The sequence below is a fragment of the Abramis brama genome (assembly GCF_963993115.1).
Source record: "Abramis brama genome assembly, chromosome: 3".
NCBI classification, from domain to species: domain Eukaryota; kingdom Metazoa; phylum Chordata; class Actinopteri; order Cypriniformes; family Leuciscidae; genus Abramis; species Abramis brama.
Genome location: NC_139965.1, coordinates 2,183,093 through 2,207,713, shown reverse-complemented (window position 1 = coordinate 2,207,713; position 24,621 = coordinate 2,183,093). Strand labels below are relative to the sequence as shown.

At 37.4% G+C, this 24,621-nt stretch overlaps 2 protein-coding genes across 2 annotated transcripts in view; one reads left to right on the top strand and one right to left on the bottom strand.

Moving 5' to 3' along the window:
* The window catches only part of LOC311080295 (macrophage mannose receptor 1-like), a 181,869-nt gene that overhangs the window by 119,460 nt on the left and 37,788 nt on the right, over positions 1–24,621 (bottom strand). The gene's annotated exons all lie outside the window — the stretch shown is intronic.
* Positions 277–23,670, top strand: LOC311078885 (putative C-type lectin domain family 20 member A; the record flags this gene model as incomplete). Its single annotated transcript, XM_084107937.1, has 7 exons — positions 277–483; positions 566–671; positions 18,462–18,521; positions 18,662–19,036; positions 19,628–19,963; positions 22,519–22,607; positions 22,945–23,670. The coding sequence occupies 7 exons, from the start codon at positions 277–279 to the stop codon at positions 23,035–23,037; spliced, it is 1,266 nt and encodes a 421-aa protein (XP_083964063.1). The 3' UTR covers positions 23,038–23,670.

Here is a 24,621-nt window from a genome sequence, read left to right as displayed (position 1 = left end):
TCAAATATATATTTCATCATGGCCGGATGAAAACGCTAAATTATCCAAATTGACAGAGTGTGTTAAAGATATAAAAGATTGGATGACGCGTAATTTTCTTTTATTAAATCCAGACAAGACAGAGGACACCGAGCATGGAGGACGTGTCTCCCTTTTGCTCCGCGAGTTTGTATTTTAACTTTTTAACACAGTTTCTTTTCACTAATTTTGGCTGGTGCGCAATTGTGACAAGTACTTGGTCAGTTTCGGTGTGCTTTAAGGGAATTTCAACCGACAATGGCAGCTGCACGTGGAAACCCGGCTCGCACAGGCCGTGCTAAGGCTTCACCCTCGACTGAGCCCGCATCTCCGCCGAAGGTGGTCACGGATCCCGAGTGTGCGCCCAATTTGGATCACCTCCGGGCTATGTTAGACCAGTTGAAAGGTGACATTTGCGGCAAAATAGACTCGCTGTCTTGCGAGCTTCGTGCGGACATTTCTTCGGTAAGAGAGGAGCTTAGGCACGCAATTGAACCCGATGCAACAAAAACTTAGCTCCCATGATCAAGCTATCACGGAGTTGCAGCACGCGTGCACTGACCACAGTGACCTGCTAACTTCACTGGATTCAACAGTTTCCACGCTGAAAGCCGAGGTTAAACTGCTGACCGATAAATGTGAGGAACTGGAGGGTAGAGCGAGGAGGAACAACAGATTGTAGGTGGTAGGTGTGCGGGAGGGGGCCGAAGGTGCGCGCCCAACCGAATTTATTGCCCAGCTGCTGATGTACTCCCTCGGCCTGGATGAGTTGCCCCTGCTCGATCGTGCGCATCGCACTCTCCGAGCCAAGCCCAGTGATGGTAAACCACCCCGACCCTTTGTGATTCGTGTGCACTTTTTTCACGTGAGGAATGACATTTTACGCCGGGCCAGCAAGGCTCCTCTTCTCCACCAAGGCAAAAAACTGTTTCTCTTTCCTGACTATACTTCGTCAGTTGCGAAGAAACGTGCTGCATTCACGGACGTTAAACGTCTGTTACATTCGTGTCCTGGAGTGAAGTTCGGATTGAGGTTTCCTGCGACTTTGAAGATCACTCTTCCCGGTGGAGCTACACACACCTTTGAGGACCCAGCCACTGCAATGGACTTTGTCAAGGTGAACTTAAAGTCTGGTGTCTCTTCTGGAGCTACAGTTTGAAAGCGGCTCGCAGTTTGTTCGGTAAACTGGGGGTTAATTTTACCCGTTCTCTGTTGGTAAGCTGCCCTGCTTTAAGTTTGTGTTACTTGGACTTGAGTCACTTTTCATATTTTGCTACTGTGTTTGTTTACATATTTATTTAATGCTTTATTACAAACTCACATGAGCACTACTGGTTTGTGCTGTTAATGGAGCGTGTTAGGATGTTTTTGGTAGTTTGTGGGATTTGCTCGCGTCTTGTTTGGGAAGACGCTTCAGCTCGTGGGGTGGTGGGTGGGTGTGTGAGGAGTTCTCTCTTTTTCTCTTGCTGTGTGTTTTGTTTAGTCAGGTCGCCCATGTTTTAATTTATTTCTGTGACTGTTATACATTCCATGCTGCAGTGTACACCAATACTTGACTAGCATGCATCAGTCTAGGATGCCACGACAATCAGGGACAGGACTCAAATTTGTTAGCTGGAACTGTAATGGTCTAAATCAGCCTATTAAACATAGCAAAGTTCTTCACCATCTTCAACAATTAGGTGCTCATATTGTCTTCCTTCAAGAGACTCAAAATCTTCCAGCCATATCAGATTAAAGGGGAGGTGGGTCAGTCAAGTATTTCATTCTAGTTTTATAAATCTAGGGGGGTTGCAATTTTGATTCACAAATCGGTTCCTTTTGTGTGCTCTAATGTAATAGCTGACCCCAATGGAAGGTTTGTGTTTGTAATGGGACAGCTATATAGTAATTCTGTGATTCTGGCTAATGTGTATGGTCCAAACTGGGATGACAACAATTTTTTCCATCAATTGTTCGCCAAATTACCTGACATGTCCACACATCTACTTATTATGGGGGGTGACTTCAACTGTTGGCTTAATTCTGTATTATATCGTTCTTCTACTAGACCAGGAGTGCCCTCAAAGTCCTCTAAGACCATTTTATCTTTTATGGATGAGTTCTCGGTCTCTGATCCATGGCGCTTTCTTAATCCGCCTGGTAAAATGTATTCTTTTTTTCTCTCATGTACATCACTCCTTTTCTCGTATTGATTATTTTCTCCTAGACAACCGTTTTCTCCATTCTGTTCAGTCTTGCTCTTACGACTCTATTCTAATATCAGATCATGCTCCGACCACACTGGAGTTATTCATACAGGAGCGCGAACGTACGTGCCCCCCTTGGCGTCTCAATACGCGCTTGTTATCTAATGAGGATTTTGTTAAGTTTGTTTCTAATCAAATTGACTTTTTTCTTACTACCAACAGAACTCCAGGGATCTCAGCCTCCCTTCTTTGGGAGACTTTGAAAGCATACATTAGAGGTGAAATTATTTCATACAGCAGCTATGAGAACAAACAGAGGAAAAAAAAATTAAAGGAATTGAGGTTACGAATCTCCCAGCTTGATAATATTTATGCTTCCTCCCCATCCCCTAACATATACAAGGATCGTCTCTCTCTTCAGGCTGAGTTTGATGTTCTTTCTACTAAAGAGGTTGAGGAGCTCTTATTTAAGGCTAAATATTGTTATTATGAATCTGGGGATAAGGCGACCAAACTTTTGGCCCATCAGCTTCGACAGGCTTCCTCCTCTCAGCAGATTTCACAAATTCATACTCCTTCTGGCGTCACAACTGATCCCCAAAAAATTAATGATCAGTTTAAACAGTGTTACTCCTCTTTATATACTTCTGAGGTTGGGTCTGATCTGTCAGCCCTGGATAGTTTTTTTGACTCACTGGAGTTGGTTAGGGTTGATGCTGATACTGCTGTGCAGTTAGAGGGCCCAATCACCATACGGGCAACATTTTCTATGCAGTCTGGAAAATGTCCAGGCCCGGACGGTTTTCCGACTGAGTTTTACAAAACCTTTTTTGACAAAGTAGCACCAGTTTTGATAGAAATGTTCAGTGAATCTCTTACTCTTTCTAAATTACCTCAGACTCTAAATCAGGCCTCCATATCATTACTCTTAAAAAAGAATAAGGACCCTCTGTCCTGCTCAAGTTACCGTCCAATTAGTCTTTTATCTGTTGATGTAAAACTTCTGTCCAAATTATTAGCAATGCGACTGGAATCAGTTTTGCCTTTGATAATCTCTCCTGATCAGACAGGTTTTGTCCAGAACAGACATGGGTTCTTTAATCTCAGACGACTTCTCAATGTTGTTTATAATCCTTCTACGTCAATGGGGCCGGAAGCTGTAATTTCATTAGACGCGGAGAAGGCTTTTGACAGAGTGGAGTGGAACTACCTTTTTTACGCTTTGGAGAAATTTGGTTTTGGTCAGGAGTTCATTTCTTGGATTAAGTTGCTCTATTCATCTCCTGTGGCTTCAGTCAGAACTAATGACACCCATTCAGATTATTTCCCTTTGCACCGCTCCACTCGTCAGGGCTGTCCTCTGAGTCCTCTTTTATTTGCTGTTGCTATTGAACCTCTGGCTATTGCGCTTCGTTCAGAGCCATGCATCACTGGAATAACAAGATATGGTCTTGAACAGAAGGTCTCCCTCTATGCCGATGACTTATTACTATATGTGTCCAATCTCTCTGTCTCAGTTCCAGCTGCTCTTGACATCCTTAGTTCATTTGGTCATATTTCAGGCTATAAACTAAATTTGGACAAAAGTGAGCTGTTTCCTTTAAATCAAGGTGCCCAAAATGCTGTTCAGGGTTTCCCATTCAAAATTGTTCCATTTGGCTTTAAATACCTTGGTATTCAGATTAGAGACCGATTTGAAGATTTGTTTGATTATAATTTTGCCCCTTTGTTAGATCAGATACGGATGGACTTTCAACGGTGGTCACTGTTGCCTCTTTCCCTTGTGGCCAGGGTTAATTCGGTTAAGATGAATATTCTCCCCAAATTGTCTTATCTTTTCCAGTGCATACCTATCTTTCTCCCTCAGTCTTTTTTTCACAAATTAGACAAATCAATCACTGAGTTTATATGGAACAGGAAGGTCCCTCGTATGCGAAAGGAGCTTCTGCAGAGACCTAAGACCCTTGGGGGCTTGGCTCTTCCTAACTTGAGGTTTTATTACTTTGCTTCCATCCTTAGAGTAATTCAGCTTTGGATTTCTCTGGAGGGGGCACCAGTTCCTCCTACATGGTTGAGTATGGAGATGTTTTCTGTTAAACCTGCTTCGTTGACTGCTCTCATCCACGCTCCTCTTAGCTTTTCTCCCTCCCCTTTTTGCAATAATATTTTAGTTAAATCCACTTTTAAAATTTGGAAGCAATTTCGACGCTATTTTGGTCTACAGACCTTCTCTTTCCTAGCACCTTTATCAGCTAACCCTGTTTTTCATCCTTCCTTAATTGATGGGGCTTTTTCTTTGTGGTCTGACTATGGCATCAAGGCATTTAGGGACTTGTATATTGCTGGTACATTTGCATCTTTCCAGCAACTCTCCGAGAAATTCCATTTGCCTAGACAGCATTTTTTTAGATATCTTCAAGTTCGTAGTTTCATCCGTAATCTTAGCCCCAATTTCCCAAATCTCCCAGCGGTCTCTCTAACTGACTCCTTTTTAACCCCATTGCCTACCATTAAAGGTGCTATTTCATGTTTATACAATCTTATCTATTATTTGCAGCTTATCCCGCAGCATAAAATTAAAACCCAATGGGAGGAGGATCTAGGGGAGGGGATCTCGGAGGAGCTGTGGGATGCCATTTTGCGTCGGGTTCACTCCTCATCTATTTGTGCTAGACATGGTCTGACCCAGTGCAAAATTCTACATCGTACCCATTTCACTCGAGTTAGGCTTTCAAAAATCTATAATGATGTCGATCCCATGTGCATTAGATGTCATCAGGCTCCAGCTACCCATGTCCATATGTTTTGGTCTTGCCCTTCACTATTTAATTTTTGGACACAGATATTTAATTCTATTTCTGTTTGTACGGGTGTTCAATTTGATCCAACAGCATGTACCGCTTTGTTTGGGGTTTTACCTCCTACTTTGCAGCTTCCTAAATATAAAGCTGACTTTGTAGCCTTTGTCTCCTTATTGGCTAGACGTTTGATTTTATTGAGGTGGAAGTCTCCTGTGCCGCCTTCTCACTCGTCTTGGATCAGGGACATCCTACAGTTTGTGAAGTTGGAGAAAGTTAGGTGCTCGATACATGGTTCTCTTGCAAAGTTCAATAAAACTTGGGGCCCATTTTTTGCACATGTTGAGGGATTGATTTTTACGGCTATTCCAGAGTAGCCACCCTGACTGTCTACTAATTGTTAGTTTTTTCTTGTGTGAATTGGTAGCATGCTGGGATGTTTTTTATTTATCTCTGTAAAGTGTACATAGCAGTGGGGGACCAGTTTGTGTTTTTGTTTTGTTCAGTTTATTATTATTATTATTATTTTTTTATATTATTATTATTTAAACTATAACTATTATTCCTTATCTGATTTCATTTTATTTATTTATTTTCTTCTCTCTTTTTTTTTCTTTTCTTTTTCTTGTAGTTGTACTTGTTGTACTTGACACTGTTTTGACTCCCGAATTTACCTCTTGATTTTGTTATGTCACTGAAAAATCAATAAACAAATGTTAAAAAAAAACAAACAAAAAAAAAAAAAAACGCCCACAGAACCTCTCACAATACAACTTTGACATCGTAGGATGTCCTGTTACTTTATCCTCTAGAGTAAAAGACCTGGGTGTTATATTAGACTGCAACCTGTCTTTTGAAAATCATATTTCATATGTTACAAGAAAAGCCTTTTTCCACCTTAGAAACATTGCTAAGCTACGTAATATGCTATCAGTTTCTGATGCAGAAAAGTTAGTTCATGCATTCATGACCTCGAGACTAGATTACTGTAATGCTTTATTAGCTGGTTGTCCTGCATCCTCAATAAACAAGCTACAGTTAGTCCAAAATGCAGCCGCTAGAGTTCTAACTAGATCAAGAAAATATGATCATATAACACCGATTTTATCATCACTGCATTGGTTACCTATAAAGTTCCGTATTAATTACAAGGTATTGCTACTGACTTATAAAGCCCTAAACGGCTTAGCTCCAGTCTATTTAACGGATCTTCTATCGCCCTATAATCCATCGCGCTCTTTAAGATCAATAAATTCGAGGCTTTTTGTCATACCTAGGATATCCAGATCAACCAAAGGAGGGAGAGCATTTTCACATTTGGCTCCGAAACTCTGGAATAGTCTTCCTGATACTGTTCGTTGCTCGGACTCGCTCTCCCAGTTTAAAACTAGATTAAAGACGCATCTTTTCGGCCAGGCATTCATATAATATTTTTAATCTTACAGTTCAAACTACAATCCGGCCTCTAGTTCATAAATGCAAGAGGAGAACTGGCCCCCGACTGAGCCTGGGTTCTCCCAAGGTTTTTTTTTCTCCATTAGGTCACCTGATGGAGTTTTTCAGTTCCTTGCCACTGTTGCCTTTGGCTTGCTCAGTTGGGGATATTTTGGGGATATTTTATTTTATTTTATCAATCAATAAATTCCACTAGAAACAAACCTTGTTGTATTATTTAATTTTAATTTAATACTGTGAAGCTGCTTTGATACAATCTGTATTGTGAAAAGCGCTATACAAATATACTTGATTTGATTTGATTTAATTTTAAATTAGTATGTCATATAATGTTAACGTTTTGTCATAGTTGATGTAAATTTCAAATTAGTTTGTCTTAATTTTAAATTAGTATGTCATATAATGTTAACTTTTTGTCATAATTAATGTAAATTTCAAATTAGTTTGTCTTCATTTTAAATTAGTATGTCATAATGCTTACTTTTCGTCATAATTTAAACTTTAATGTCATAATTACAATAATAATTATTTGACTTTTTATCATAATGACTCAGTATGCCATAATTTAGAGTTTTTATGTCATTATGATTCACAAAAGCTTTTATTTTTGTCTGAGGCAGAAATGGTCTTCCATAAATCATAACTTCCTGTGCCGCTTCTGAACTCCTCTCCTCAGGTCCAGCAGAGTCTGCGAGCGCAGGGAATCGCAGCCGATGTGAAGCTAACCTGGCGGGAACATCCCGATGGAAGGATTTTCCAAAAAATGAAGAACGGATCAACAGGCATGAACAAAGAGCTTTAAGGGCAGAATATTATTATAACTTTGTTTATTATTATAACTTCATAACTTTATTCTAGAGCTGCTGTAAAGCCAAAACAATCTCTGTTACTGTAATCTCCTGTTATCACTGTAAAGCTGCTGTGAAACAATCTATATTGTTAAAAGCGTTGTAAAAATGAAGATGACTTGACGTGACTATTAAATATTACCATTAACAAACTTTAATAGAGTATTTCTAGTTTGTAGTGTGTTTAGAATTAAGATCAGTTAGTTCATTAATGTAGTCGGCTAACGTAAAAATAATTAAATACACGTTTTATGATATCATCATGTTGTGATCATTTTTCCGAAATCTGCTTATATTATATTTACAGTGCACTCTTAAACATGAAGGTTCTTTATTGGCATCAGTGAGGAACCTTTAACATCCATGGAATTACTAAAGGTTCCTAAGATCATTAAAATGTTCTTCACACTAAGAGAAAATGATCACTGAAAGGTTCTTTGTGGAACTAAAAATGGTTATTTTATGGAATCACTGCAAGAAAAAACAATCCTTTTGAAACCTTTATTTTTAAGAGTGTCAGACGCCCAAAAACTAAAATCTGAATGTTCTCTGTAAAATACATTCATAAGTAAATAATAATGATTGTCAGCATGTGTGTGTTTGCATCAGTGTGATTGTTTTCAGTTCAGTTTCTTTGCATTAAATATTTGCATTCGCAGCCTCAAAGACACTTTCGACTTTATGAATGTTATTATTTTACTTATTACAATTATCTATGCACCTAGCTATCACAGCTTAAAATTTTGCATTGAAATAACTTTCCTGGAATTAACTTCTTGAGATAACTCAAATTTCCATGTTAATACAACTTCATATTTCAAGTTGACTACACATCAATAGTAATGTCAATAAAGATGCTGAACATATGTCAAATGAGTGTGAGCTGAACAGGGCGCTTAAATAAAGTGGTTTTTAAAGTATTTCATTTGACATTTAAAAACTTAGAATAACAACAACAATTAAAGCTGCAAGCAGCGATGAAAGGGCCCTCGCACCCGTGCCATCAACACTCGGTGGCTTTAGGAAGACAGAGCATGGTTGGGAAATGTACATTTAAGGAGGTATATATAGTAAGAGTATGTCAAAGTCAGTTACAAAATGTTTTGTATAATGGTGATAATAGCATGCTTCATGACTCAGCTAAGTGTTGCTAGCATGTTTAGTCTGTTTCTAGCATGCTTAGTACACAATAATTATGTGGTTAGTACTGCATTACTGTGTTAACCATGTCAGTTTCTGTTGCCAGTAGGTGGCGTTATGACTATAACTGAATATGAGCATGGATGTGTGTTCAGGACAGAACTCTTATCAAACGTGTGAAGTTTGGTGCAAATTGGACATTGCCTTCTTGAGTAACAACAAAGTCATGTTTCATTGAATTAGCATTCTTTAGCACTTAGCTAAGCATTGTTAGCATGTTTTAACATGTTTCTAGCATGTTTAGAACTCAATGGCATTTGTAACATGTTGCTAGAACGGCATCAACGTGTTAAACATGTCACTTCCTGTTGCCAGTAGGTGGCGCTATTACTATAACTGAACATTCTCATGTAGATGTGTTCAGGCCATGATTCTTATCAAAAGTGTGAAGTTTGGGGCAGATTGGACATTCCATGCCTGAGTTACAGCAAATTCATATTTAATTGCAGTAATATCATTCTTTAGCACTTAGCTAAGTGTTTGCTAGTATGTTTTAGCATGTCTCTAGTATGTTGGTAGGATGTTTAGCACCTACTGGCATTTTTTTATATGTTATTAGGAGTCAAGAACAGTGTTAAACGTCACTTCCTGTTGCCAGCAGGTGGCGCTATGACTATAACTAAATATGAGCATGGACATGTGTTCAAGAGATAACTCTTATCAAACGTGTGAAGTTTGGGGTAGATTGTACATTGCCTTCTTGAGTAACAACAAAGTCCTGTTTCATTGAATTAGCATGCTTTAGCACTTAGCTAAGTATTGCTAGCATGTTTTAACATGTTTCTAGCATGTTTAGAACTCAATGGCATTTTTAACATGTTGCTAGAACGGCATCAACGTGTTAAACATGTCACTTCCTGTTGCCAGTAGGTGGCGCTATTACTGTAACTGAATTTGAGCATAGACATGTGTTCAGGCCATGATTCTTATCAAACGTGTGAAGTTTGGGGCAGATTGGACATTCCGTGCCTGAGTTACAGCAAATTCCTATTTAATTGCAGTAATAGCATGCTTTAGCACTTAGCTAAGTGTTTGCTAGCATGTTTCTAGTATGTTGATAACCTGTTTAGCACTTGCTGGCTCTTTTTTATATGTTATTAGGAGACCACAACACTGTTAAACATGTCACTTCCTGTTGACAGCAGGTGGCGCTATTACTATAACTGAATATTCTCATGTAGATGTGTTCAGGCCATGACTCTTATCAAACGTGTGAAGTTTGGGGCAGATTGGACATTCCATGCCTGTGTTACAGCAAATTCCTATTAAATTGCAGCAATAGCATGCTTTAGCACTTAGCTAAGTGTTTGCTAGCATGTTTTAGCATGTTTCTAGTATGTTGTTAGCATGTTTAGCACTTGCTGGCACTTTTTTATATGTTTTTATATGTCCACAACAGTGTTTAACATGTCACTTCCTGTTGCCAGCAGGTGGCACTATGACTGTAACTGAATATGAGCATGGTCATGTGTTCAGGACAGAATGTTTATTAAAAGTGTGAAGTTTGGCGCAGATTGGACATTGCCTTCTTGAGTAACAACAACATCCTGTTTCATTGAATTAGCATGCTTTAGCACTTAGCTAAGTATTGCTAGCATGTTTTAACATGTTTCTAGCATGTTTAGAAGTCAATGGCATTTTTAACATGTTGCTAGAATGGCATCAACGTGTTAAACATGACACTTCCTGTTACCAGTAGGTGGCGCTATTACTATAACTGAATATTCTCATGTAGATGTGTTCAGGACAGAACGCTTATCAAAAGTGTGAAGTTTGGGGCAGATTGGACATTCCATGCCTGAGTTACAGCAAATTCCTATTTAATTGCAATAATAGCATGCTTTAGCACTTAGCTAAGAGTTTGCTAGCATGTTTTAGCATGCTTCTAGTATGTTGTTAGCATGTTTAGCACTTGCTGGCACTTTTTTATATGTTATTAGGAGTCCATAACAGTGTTAAACATGTCACTTCCTGTTGCCAGCAGGTGGCGCTATGACTATAACTGAATATGAGCATGGTCATGTGTTCAGGACAGAACTCTTATCAAACGTGTGAAGTTTGGGGCAGATTGGACATTCCATGCCTGAGTTACAGCAACTTCCTGTTTCATGGCGAAACATCGAAATTTGTCAGGCCGCCGAGGACCCGCCCTTCGACGAAAACTCAAGATCTTCGCAATTTAACGTCGCAAAGGCCTTAAGATTACACTCACCAAATTTGAAGATGATCAGATTAAAACTGTAGGAGGAGTTCGTTAAAGTATGAGGCCTGAAAATGGCAAAAACTGCACAAAAATCTGAGAGGAAGTTCAAAATGGCTGACTTCCTGTTGTGTTTAGGGCTACGCTCCAAGAGACTTTTTGGTAGGTATTAGGTCATTACATGTATGTACCGAATTTCGTGCACATACGTGGAACGTTGCGGGAGGCGCACTCCGTTGAACTTTTATAGGTGGCGCTATCGAGCCATTTTGCCCTGTCCAATTCTGAAACCTATATCAGATGTAAATTTTCGCCAGTTCTGACGCGTGTGCAAAGTTTCGTGAGTTTTCGAGCATGTTTAGGCCCTCAAAAATGCAATTTAATGCGGAGAAGAATAATAATAATAATAATTAAAGCTGCAAGCAGCGATGAAAGGGCCCTCGCACCCGTGCCATCAACACTCGGTGGCTTTAGGAAGACAGAGCATGGTTGGGAAATGTACATTTAAGGAGGTATATATAGTAAGAGTATGTCAAAGTCAGTTACAAAATGTTTTGTATAATGGTGATAATAGCATGCTTCATGACTCAGCTAAGTGTTGCTAGCATGTTTAGTCTGTTTCTAGCATGCTTAGTACACAATAATTATGTGGTTAGTACTGCATTACTGTGTTAACCATGTCAGTTTCTGTTGCCAGTAGGTGGCGTTATGACTATAACTGAATATGAGCATGGATGTGTGTTCAGGACAGAACTCTTATCAAACGTGTGAAGTTTGGTGCAAATTGGACATTGCCTTCTTGAGTAACAACAAAGTCATGTTTCATTGAATTAGCATTCTTTAGCACTTAGCTAAGCATTGTTAGCATGTTTTAACATGTTTCTAGCATGTTTAGAACTCAATGGCATTTTTAACATGTTGCTAGAACGGCATCAACGTGTTAAACATGTCACTTCCTGTTGCCAGTAGGTGGCGCTATTACTATAACTGAACATTCTCATGTAGATGTGTTCAGGCCATGATTCTTATCAAAAGTGTGAAGTTTGGGGCAGATTGGACATTCCATGCCTGAGTTACAGCAAATTCATATTTAATTGCAGTAATATCATTCTTTAGCACTTAGCTAAGTGTTTGCTAGTATGTTTTAGCATGTCTCTAGTATGTTGGTAGGATGTTTAGCACCTACTGGCATTTTTTTATATGTTATTAGGAGTCAAGAACAGTGTTAAACGTCACTTCCTGTTGCCAGCAGGTGGCGCTATGACTATAACTAAATATGAGCATGGACATGTGTTCAAGAGATAACTCTTATCAAACGTGTGAAGTTTGGGGTAGATTGTACATTGCCTTCTTGAGTAACAACAAAGTCCTGTTTCATTGAATTAGCATGCTTTAGCACTTAGCTAAGTATTGCTAGCATGTTTTAACATGTTTCTAGCATGTTTAGAACTCAATGGCATTTTTAACATGTTGCTAGAACGGCATCAACGTGTTAAACATGTCACTTCCTGTTGCCAGTAGGTGGCGCTATTACTGTAACTGAATTTGAGCATAGACATGTGTTCAGGCCATGATTCTTATCAAACGTGTGAAGTTTGGGGCAGATTGGACATTCCGTGCCTGAGTTACAGCAAATTCCTATTTAATTGCAGTAATAACATGCTTTAGCACTTAGCTAAGTGTTTGCTAGCATGTTTCTAGTATGTTGATAACCTGTTTAGCACTTGCTGGCTCTTTTTTATATGTTATTAGGAGACCACAACACTGTTAAACATGTCACTTCCTGTTGACAGCAGGTGGCGCTATTACTATAACTGAATATTCTCATGTAGATGTGTTCAGGCCATGACTCTTATCAAACGTGTGAAGTTTGGGGCAGATTGGACATTCCATGCCTGTGTTACAGCAAATTCCTATTAAATTGCAGCAATAGCATGCTTTAGCACTTAGCTAAGTGTTTGCTAGCATGTTTTAGCATGTTTCTAGTATGTTGTTAGCATGTTTAGCACTTGCTGGCACTTTTTTATATGTTTTTATATGTCCACAACAGTGTTTAACATGTCACTTCCTGTTGCCAGCAGGTGGCACTATGACTGTAACTGAATATGAGCATGGTCATGTGTTCAGGACAGAATGTTTATTAAAAGTGTGAAGTTTGGCGCAGATTGGACATTGCCTTCTTGAGTAACAACAACATCCTGTTTCATTGAATTAGCATGCTTTAGCACTTAGCTAAGTATTGCTAGCATGTTTTAACATGTTTCTAGCATGTTTAGAAGTCAATGGCATTTTTAACATGTTGCTAGAATGGCATCAACGTGTTAAACATGACACTTCCTGTTACCAGTAGGTGGCGCTATTACTATAACTGAATATTCTCATGTAGATGTGTTCAGGACAGAACGCTTATCAAAAGTGTGAAGTTTGGGGCAGATTGGACATTCCATGCCTGAGTTACAGCAAATTCCTATTTAATTGCAATAATAGCATGCTTTAGCACTTAGCTAAGAGTTTGCTAGCATGTTTTAGCATGCTTCTAGTATGTTGTTAGCATGTTTAGCACTTGCTGGCACTTTTTTATATGTTATTAGGAGTCCATAACAGTGTTAAACATGTCACTTCCTGTTGCCAGCAGGTGGCGCTATGACTATAACTGAATATGAGCATGGTCATGTGTTCAGGACAGAACTCTTATCAAACGTGTGAAGTTTGGGGCAGATTGGACATTCCATGCCTGAGTTACAGCAACTTCCTGTTTCATGGCGAAACATCGAAATTTGTCAGGCCGCCGAGGACCCGCCCTTCGACGAAAACTCAAGATCTTCGCAATTTAACGTCGCAAAGGCCTTAAGATTACACTCACCAAATTTGAAGATGATCAGATTAAAACTGTAGGAGGAGTTCGTTAAAGTATGAGGCCTGAAAATGGCAAAAACTGCACAAAAATCTGAGAGGAAGTTCAAAATGGCTGACTTCCTGTTGTGTTTAGGGCTACGCTCCAAGAGACTTTTTGGTAGGTATTAGGTCATTACATGTATGTACCGAATTTCGTGCACATACGTGGAACGTTGCGGGAGGCGCACTCCGTTGAACTTTTATAGGTGGCGCTATCGAGCCATTTTGCCCTGTCCAATTCTGAAACCTATATCAGATGTAAATTTTCGCCAGTTCTGACGCGTGTGCAAAGTTTCGTGAGTTTTCGAGCATGTTTAGGCCCTCAAAAATGCAATTTAATGCGGAGAAGAATAATAATAATAATAATAATAATAATAATAATAATAATAATAATAAACAGAGCAATTCCAAGAGGGTCCTCACACCATCGGTGCTCGGGCCCTAATAATAATAATAATAATAATAATAATAAACAGAGCAATTCCAAGAGGGTCCTCACACCATCGGTGCTCGGGCCCTAAAAATACTTTAAGAATAATATTTTTCAAATATTCAAATATAATAATCAAATATTTTTTATTTTTTATTTTTTAAATAAAAACTTGCCTTGCCTAATGCAAGCATAAGGAGTAAGGAATTATATAGCTAGCATCAATCTCTCTTTTATATGAAAGATGATCCAGTCGGGATCATCAGGTCTTTAGTCAAATATCATGAAAATGTCCTCTGAGTGGATTCCAGAAACAAAGCTTTGAGTCGAGGGAAGTTGAAGAATTCAGTGTTTCTCTGGGACTTTAGATGGGACATTTCTTTAATATCTCAGGTGTTTCTAAACAGAGAGCATTTGAAGACAAGTTTCTTTGCTTAAGAACTCAAACATTTCTCATAAAACTGTTCCCAGATCAGGCTGCCATCACATTAACTTTAGCTCGATACACTGCAAAGAAATGAGATTCTGTCTTGTTTTCCTGCACAAATATCTAAAACATTCTTAAACCAAGACACATTTACTGGAGAAGCGAAATGACTTAAAATATTAAGTCTTAAGTCATGTATCAAAATGAAGTTTGTGCTTAAAACAAGAGCAAATATCTGCTAATGGAGTCAGAAAAATACATTTGTTTGAATTAATTTTGTTAGATATCTGTTCTTGTTTTAAGCACAAACTCACTTCATTTTTATACTTTTTTAGAAAGCAAGAACTAATTTAGCTTCTTCAGTAAATGTGTCTTGATTTGAGTCACTTTATTGAAGTACCAAACCGTTTTTATGCCTGTCACGATGTTCCATCGCGTGCCTCCTTTAATGGGTTTTGAATAAAGGCTTCATGTTTCAAGCAAATTCAGATGAAAATCAGTGTGTGTCATTAAGACGGGTCCAGAAAACCAGAACGCTGACTGCGAGGAGAAGCATTAAATCAGGAGAATTAATTAATTAATTTTAAATTATTATGTCATATAATGTTAACTTTTTGTCATAATTGATGTAAATTTCAAATTAGTTTGTCTTAATTTTAAATTAATATGTCATATAATGTTAACTTTTTGTCATAATTGATGTATATTTCAAATTAGTTTGTCTTAATTTTAAATTAGTATGTCATATAATGTTAACTTTTTGTCATAATTGATGTAAATTTCAAATGAGTTTTGTCTTCATTTTAAATTAGTATCTCATATAATGTTAACTTTTTGTCATAATTGATGTAAATTTCAAATTAGTTTGTCATCATTTTAAATTAGTATGTCATATAATGTTAACTTTTTTGTCATGATGTTAATTTCAAATTAGTTTGTCATCATTTTAAATTAGTATGTCATATAATGTTAACTTTTTGTCATAATTGATGTTAATTTCAAATTAGTTTGTCATAATTTTAAATTAGTATGTCATATAATGTTAACTTTTTGTCATAATTGATGTGAATTTTAAATTAGTTTGTCATAATTTTAAATTAGTATGTCATAATGTTTACTTTTCGTCATAATTTAAACTTTAATGTCATAATTACAATAATAATTATTTGACTTTTTATCATAATGACTCAGTATGCCATAATTTAGAGTTTTTATGTCATTATGATTCACAAAAGCTTTTATTTTTCTCTAATGAGGCAGAAATGGTGTTCCGTACATCGTAACTTCCTGTGCCGCTTCTGAACTCCTCTCCTCAGGTCCATAATAATAATGATTGTCAGCATGTGAGTGTTTGCATCAGTGTGATTGTTTTCAGTTCAGTTTCTTTGCATTAAATATTTGCATTTGCAGCCTCAAAGACACTTTCGACTTTATGAATGTTATTATTTTACTTATTACAATTATCTATGCACCTAGCAATCACAGCTTAAAATTTTGCATTGAAATAACTTTCCCGGAATTAACTTCTTGAGATAACTCAAATTTCCAAATTAATACAACTTCACATTTCAAGTTGACTACACGTCAATAGTAATGTCAATAAAGATGCTGAACATATGTCAAATGAGTGTGAGCTGAACAGGGCGCTAAAATAAAGTGTTTTTTAAAGTATTTCATTTGACATTTAAAAACTTAGAATAACAACAACAAAAATACTTTAAGAATAATATTTTTCAAATATTCAAATATAATAATCAAATATTTATTTATTTTTTATTCTTTAAATAAAAACTTGCCTTGCCTAATGCAAGCAGAAGTGATTAAGGAGTAAGGAATGATATAGCTAGCATCAATCTCTCTTTTATATGAAAGATGATCCAGTCGGGATCATCAGGTCTTTAGTCAAATATCATGAAAATGTCCTCTGAGTGGATTCCAGAAACAAAGCTTTGAGTCGAGGGAAGTTGAAGAATTCAGTGTTTCTCTGGGATTTTAGATTGGACATTTCTTTAATATCTCAGGTGTTTCTAAACAGAGAGCATTTGAAGACAAGTTTCTTTGCTTAAGAACTCAAACATTTCTCATAAAACTGTTCCCAGATCAGGCTGCCATCACATTAACTTTAGCTCGATACACTGCAAAGAAATGAGATTCTGTCTTGTTTTCCTGCACAAATATCTAAAACATTCTTAAACCGAGACACATTTACTGGAGAAGCGAAATGACTTAAAATATTAAGTCTTAAGTCGTGTATCAAAATGAAGTTTGTGCCTAAAACAAGAGCAAATATCTGCTAATGGAGTTAGAAAAATACATTTGTTTGAATTAATTTCGTTAGATATCTGTCCTTGTTTTAAGCACAAACTCACTTCATTTTTATACTTTTTTAGAAAGCAAGAACTAATTTTGCTTCTTCAGTAAATGTTTCTTGATTTGAGTCACTTTATTGAAGTACCAAACCGTCTTTATGCCTGTCATGATGTTCCATCGCGTGCCTCCTTTAATGGGCTTTGAATAAAGGCTTCATGTTGCAAGCAAATTCAGATGGAAATCAGTGTGTGTCATTAAAACGGGTCCAGAAAAGCAGAACGCTGCGAGGAGAAGCAATAAATCAGGAGAGCTTTGACAGATCTCTGAGTCCAACACCACAGGTAAGAGTCTTTCTGAAGCTTTATCAGCAGTTCACAGGTTGTGTTCCAGTAGCAATATCTAAATGTGCTTCAAACGAGACACGTTAACTCAGAAGAAATACTGTTATTAAGGCTTGTTTTCATATTTCATAAATCTTCTGATGATTATGTTCATTCATTTAGCAGACGCTTTTATCCAAAGAGACTTACAAATGATGAATGCAAATGTCTAAACATTCTTAAATGAAGATGAATTTACTGGAAATGCACAATGACACTGAAGTCTTTGAGAAAAGTCATAAATTAAGTAGATAAATGAGAACAAAAAATCTGCCAACAAACTTGTTTTCACTTTGAATTAAGTTTATCTTTTTGACCCTATTGGTATTGGCAGATATTTTTACTTGTTTTAAGCATGAACTCAGAAAACTTTTCTTTTTTCTTTCTTTATTATTATTATTATTATTATTATTATTATTATTATTTTCCAGCACACATTATCTAAGCAATCTTAACCCTCTGGCATCTCAGTAAAAAATGACCAATTCTTCTTTTCTATTTTATTTTTTTTTAAATGAAATTAATGTACCATATTTTAGATCTATAATGTTTTTTAATATTTTGCATTTTTAGGGGATTTTATGGTATTAAATTATATTTATGCTGTATTTAAAATATATTTATTCACTTTTTGAGCATAGACCTGAAAATTTAATTTCCAACTTAAACTGTCGTAAATCTTGAACGCTTTAGAGCGACAGACTGAAGTTTGATCTCTTAAAGATGACACTTGACAGATTATTGCTGAAGTAAAAAAAATAATAATTTAATATATTTAAATTTTATAATTTTAATATATACAATTTTTTCAAAAACACGTTTTACTCTAAAACAGCAAGAAAATCAAAGTCAAAATCTAAACAAATTTTTCCAAATTTGAGGTTGATATCTAAAAAAAAAGAGCTTTCAGTGAGATGTTGTTTGGCGGCAGTACCAAAAGTTTTCACTAGATTAAATTTGTCCTCCATTCATTTCTGACCGCGAGGAGCAAAAGTGTGACTATTTTTTAATAGTTTTCACATAGCAAGTGCCAAAAGCTTTACCAAGTTTCTAAAAAGTAAAATAACAATTTTGGTAAGAAACACCGAACATCACCTGAGGGTTAAATCAAGATACAACAACTGGAGAAGCAAAATGAAATGAAGTGAAATTAAAATAAAAATGAAGTTTATGCTTAAAACAAGAAAATACATCAATCAAATAAACTTAATTCAAAGGGAAACAAGTTTATTTTCTGACCTCATTGGTCGATTTTTAATCTGCTCACTTGGTTTTAGTATTGTTTGAGTTTGTCATATTTGCTGTTGACAGGAGCCATGGGTCAGATGCTGCTTCTCGTCCTCATGAGCTGCGGTATATACCGTGTTATAGGTGAGATATACACTATTATACTTTACGTTAGTAGCTCAGTATGCATCCTCATGAAGTAGGCAGAGACCCACAAATTATATAGTGTATTTGCACCTGCAGTTTAAATGGCAATTATAACAAAAAAGTATGTATTTTTCAAGGCACTTTAAATCCCTCTAAAACCTTCTACTTCGTGAATCAAACCAAATCGTTCGACGAGGCTCAGCGATACTGCCGAGACAATTACATCGATCTGGTGACTCTCTGGGACCGGGCAGAAATGGAGGAGCTCTTTGCTCTCGAAGACTTCACGTTCACTGGATCCGCCTGGATTGGACTGAAGAAAACGAGTCGCCAGCTGTGGCAATGGTCTCTGTCCGATCAAGAGTTTTACAAGGACGGAGAAACCGAATACATAAAATGGGCATCAGGACAACCAAATCACCCAGAGAGTGAATTTTGTTCAGTAATGGAAGATACTGGCTACTTACGTGACTTCATGTGTGAGATGAATAAGCCCTTCATATGCTACAATGGTAATGAATTACTGGTATTGCATTTACATTTCTGCATTTTTGTCTATGGTTATTTTACGGAGCCACTAAAGAGTCATCATGGTGGAGATTAATAAAAGAGATGGGACGGGAAATTATATCTCAATGCTTCGCTCGCAAAACTTTTGCGTTCGCTGAGAAACTGTATGTTCGCACTCCTATTTCCACTCCTAAACTGCTAGTTAATTTCACAATTAATTACAAAGAAATGGCAGGTAACACATTGAAGTAAACATGACATTTGAAAAGACTGAAATAAGCTGTAAACATGGAGACTCGCAAACCGTTGTGTTTTACTGCAAATAACTCAAAAGTTTTGTGTATTACATAATATATATTACACAAACAGCAACACAGTGTCTGCCCGGATCCGGCACACATCCGGGCCGTGTGGAATCCATGTGTACCAGATGTGGGCCAGATCTGGGCCGACACTATGTTGCTGTCTGGGTTATAGATAATAATATAATATTGTAACATGATAAACTTTGAATCCAGGACATGGTGTTGTTAGCCCTATGCCTGACCTGTTGATTGCTGCAAATTCAACTCTTCTCTTTTTTTATCTCTTAGGTCAGAATAATAGCCAGAAATACATCTTGATTAATGAGCTGAAGACATGGAGAGATGCTCAGAGTTACTGCAGACAGTTTCACACAGATCTGGTCAGCGTCAGGAACCCGGACGAGAACCTTCAGATCCAGGGGCTCGTTCCTTCAGGAGCACTCACACATATCGGCCTCTTCCTAGACGCTTTCGCCTGGTCCGACAACAGCACGTCTTCCTTCAGGAACTGGGACTCGGGTCAGCCGGATGGATCGGGAGAATGTGTGGCTCTACAACTACAGAATAGCAGACTGTGGGAGGATCAGACGTGCAGCAGTCCCAGACCTTTCTTCTGCTATGCGAGTGAGTGTGTTTTCCATGTCTGATGTGTAGCTACACAAAGCCACAGAGATAGAGATAGTGATAAAGATAGTTTCGTGGTTTAAAATTTTCTTTTGGCTATATAAATCCGCAGTGCGCTCTCATGTAAATAATATTGCATGTCAGTCAGGTGACACGGTCCGAAATCTGTGTTGTTGTTTTTTTCATAGCGACTCTTAATTTTGAAATCTAAAACAAATGTATTAACGCGTTCTGCATGTTTATTTGAAATTATCAAGCAAGCATTTTTGGAAGTGTGCGTATTCATATTTAAACCAAGCATGTTGCGGTCATGAGACATGTGCGCAGTGTTGGGGAAACTCATTACAAGTAACTTGAGTCACGTAATCAGATTACTTTTTCAAGTAACTAGTAAAGTAACGCATTACTTTTAAAATTTACAACAAAATATCCCAGTTACTTTTTCAAATAAGTAATGCAAGTTACTTTGTTTTCCCATTTATTGACTGACAGCTCTCCTGTCCTCATGTTGAGACAAATCAAAGTGCAGAGGCGTTGGTGTGTGTGTGTGTGTGTGTGTGTGTGTATGTGAGAGAGACTGTGTGTGTTTGTGTGTGTGTGTGTGTGTGTACCTGTTTGTGTGTGTGTGTGTGTGTGTGTGTGTGTGTCTGTGTGTATGTGAGAGAGACTGTGTGTGTCTGTGTGTATGTGAGAGAGACTGTGTGTGTGTGTGTGTGTGTGTGTGTGAACATGATGGTTATTGTAGTTCTAGTCTAAATGTGAGCATTTACTCATCACACTTGCACACACACAAAAAAAGATTCAATATTCCTCAAAATGAATAAAATCAGTGAAATGCAGAATCAGAATACTATGCAAACCTCCAATAACTAAATATGTTAAATAAAACATGCATTTAATCTCACTTTATTGACCAATGCACTTGCTTCTGACCTTCGATGATTCAGTTAACCATAAGCAAAAATGACTATAGCATTTTTAGTTGTTATTTAAAGTTTCTTCTCCTGCATCTATCCAGAATAACAGCAGAAAGGTTTGCTTGAGCAGCGCCCTCTACTGTACAGGAGTGAATCTGCATTTCCTTCAGCCTGAGGATTATTATTTCACTTTGGTGTGAAATTGTCTTTACATTTGCCCAAAAATATTTGTTATAAAAAAACAAGCCCAGCCCAGGTGAAAAAAAAAAGTAATGCAAAAGTAACCTAACTCTTTACTTTTATAAAAAAGTAACTAAGTAACACAGTTACTTTTTAAGGGAGTAACGCAATATTGTAATGCACTACTTTTCAAAGTAATATTCCCCAACACTGCATGCGCAAACTAATACAATTTTATGTCGAACTTGAGGTATAGGCAGGTTTGAATGTGTGCAAGCAAGACTCCTTTTGATGACTAGAACAATACAGTGAATCACAGTTTTCTCTGTTTTGGAGCTGTTTCCCTTTCCCATGGTAACTTGGATGGACTGTGTTTCCGGTGTCTGAAGCATGGGTGAAAACATTACAATCTGATTGGTTTTGGCGACAGTCCGTGACGTCATTAGCGGAGCGTCCATAAGTACAAGAGGCTCGTCATCAGCTTTTTTGTCTTTAGAAGCCGTTATTATAGTTAACGCGTGGTAAAGGCAGGATCATGGAAAATCCAAGCAAGCGTTTTAGGAAGTGTGGGCCTCAGTGTCCCAAGGTTTTGACACATGACCTGTGTGTTTATTGCTAGGGTAACAGAGGCCAGCTAGTAGTCGCTGTGCGAGTAAACCTCACTCCTCTGATGTCAAGAGGTGCTCTAGCGGTTGCAGTCTTTAGTCTCGTTGTTAGAGCGCCTGACTCCCACGCCGGAGACCCGGGTCCGAGGCCTGCACAGAGCGGGGCGAGTAGGACCTGCATGAGGGGTTACACTTGGGAGAGGAGCACGAATCTGCCCCGCTGTTACTGAGGCGAAGCGGAGGCTTCAGTCCTGGGGATCACAGCTCGAGCTCACCAAGTATTTTTTGAGAAAGGTTTGGCTCTTTCTCGCGCCTTGATCACGGGCTCGAGCGATTTGCCGGATCTGGTTGATGAAGGTAAGGAAAGTGTGTGTACTGTGGCCCTGTCCCAAATGGTACCCTAAACACTTGCGGTCTTCCCTCGAGTCCGCACTTTTGTGAGGAAACGCCACTTTGACTGTCGGGGAGAAGTCTGCTGTCATGCAGGCTCGGCAAACGCGAGCACCCTTCTGAAACCTAAAATTATTTTCACCTATTGAGGCAGGTGTGGCGAAGTGAGTATCGGTTCCCCATAGCGTCTATCTGAGACACAGTGTAGAGTTCCTGTTCGAAACGTCTCAGGTTACAACTGTAACTGTGGTTCCCTGAGAAGGGGAATGAGACGCTGCATTATTGTACTTCCAGGCGCTCCGCTAATGACGTCACGGCCTTTCGCCAACCAATCAGATTGGAGAGTTTTCACACATGCTTCAGACACTGGTGGCGTCCCCATAGCGTCAGTGTCTCATTCCCCTTCTCAGGGAACCACAGTTACAGTCGTAACCTGTTTTGCTAACGTGTATTTCACCCACAGTCCCGGTGGTTAAACAGGTTCTGAGACTGGAGCTGAAATCGGATCAGAATGTGAACGATCCTGGTGTGAGGGCGAGCATCCTCCAGGAGGTGAGAGACACTCGTCTTCATTCATTCGTCTTTATTCTTGAACTTAGCAAGGACAACATTCACACACACACAAAAACATCTGTTTAGGGGCTCAAATGAATCTGTGATTCTTTTATTTTAATGGTGAATCTTTTGTTTACTGTACATGAACCATCTGGACGACTCTCTAAAATGAATCAGACTTCCCGACTCAACACAGGATTTCTAATTGAGAGCTGATTAATTTGAGAGTATAGTGTTGCTGTTTTCTAACTAACGGCAGGTTTGTTTGCGAAAGTGTCTCGTGAATCAGTGCAGTATTTGTCCAGCACACATGAGTCTGTGTTTGTTTCCTCAGATCAAGCAGAAACTGATCTCTCAGGGAATGCCAGAGACATCAAACCTGCAATGGAGACAGCAGCCGAACGGAAACATCTTTCAAGAGTTATAATATCAGAGCTTCTGATTCTGTGTGAACACTGTAATAAATACTGAAAGCAAAGCCGAATATACAGCTGAGAGAGAGAGCTTCCTCTATGTGCCTCAAACTAAATCTCAACCTTAATCTTTCTCTTCTATCAGTACAGTAACCTTGGTGTATCTGGGCTTTTTTATATATATGTAAAATATTGTACTGCACTTAACTATTTGTTTATTGGCCAATATTAATAAATATAGAGTTGTAGTAATAACGTTTGACTTTGGAATGTGATTCTTAAGCAGGGATACACAGACCAATGATTGATTTATTGACCTCTTTATTTATTTAATTTATAAAATATGTAACCTATTATTTAACCTTATTTTATTTCATTTTAAGCTTATTTCTTTTTATGCTTATTTTAATTATTTTATTTTAATTTAAGCTTCTGATTCTGTGTGAACACTGTAATAAATACTGAAAGCAAAGCCGAATATACAGCTGAGAGAGAGAGCTTCCTCTATGTGCCTCAACCTTAATCTTTCTCTTCTATCAGTACAGTAACCTTGGTGTATCTGGGCTTGTTTTTTTATATATGTAAAATATTGTACGGTACTTAACTATTTGTGTATTGGCCAAAATTAATAAATATAGAGTTGTAGCAATAACTTTTGCCTTTGAAATGTGATTCTTAAGCAGGGATACACAGACCTGCAGGGGACTTATAAAAAAAAAAAAAAAAAAAAATATATATATATATATATATATATATATATATATATATATATATATATTATACACCTATAATAATAATAATAATAATAATAGTAAAAATATTAATATAATTTATGAACAATCATCAACATAATTAATAAATTATTGATTTATTGACCTGTCTATTTATTTAATTTATAAAATATATAACCTATATTATTTAACCTTATTTTATTTCATTTCAAGCTTATTTCTTTTTATGCTTATTTTATTTATTTCATTTTTAGCTTATTTTATTTTAATCTTAATTTGATTGTTTTTTATCTTATTTTATTTTATTTTTAGCTTATTTTATTTTAAGCATATTTTCTTTAATTTGTAGCTTATTTATTTTATTTGAAGATTATTTTATTTATTTTATTTTTTAACTTTAAAACTTTTTAACTTAAAGCTGCAGTCCGTAATTTTTTTCTGTTAAAAATTATCCAAAATAATAATAATAATAAAAAACATAACCAGCCAGTGTTCAAAACTCTCTGCTTGCCTTAGCTCGATTCAAAACGGTTAGCTTTTAATAATGATTTTAATTCCAGAGGTACTGGTGGATTTCCGTGGGAAATTCGAGCATGTCTTTGCGTCATTACGTCACATCTGAACACATAAAGAAGAGTCTCGGCTAGTAGGCTATGAGTGTGAGGATGTTGGAGGTGGAGATTTATAGCGTTTTCTCACAGCACTTGATATAATTAAACTTATAGCGGATCCAGAATGTTTCAAACGACAATCACCAGTGACAAATGGAGATTCACCTGTTGTAAAACCCAAAAGACTTCGAGTGGCTAAAGAAAAAAAAAAGAGACTGCAACCGGCCCATGCGAACACAAGGATAAACATCGGCAG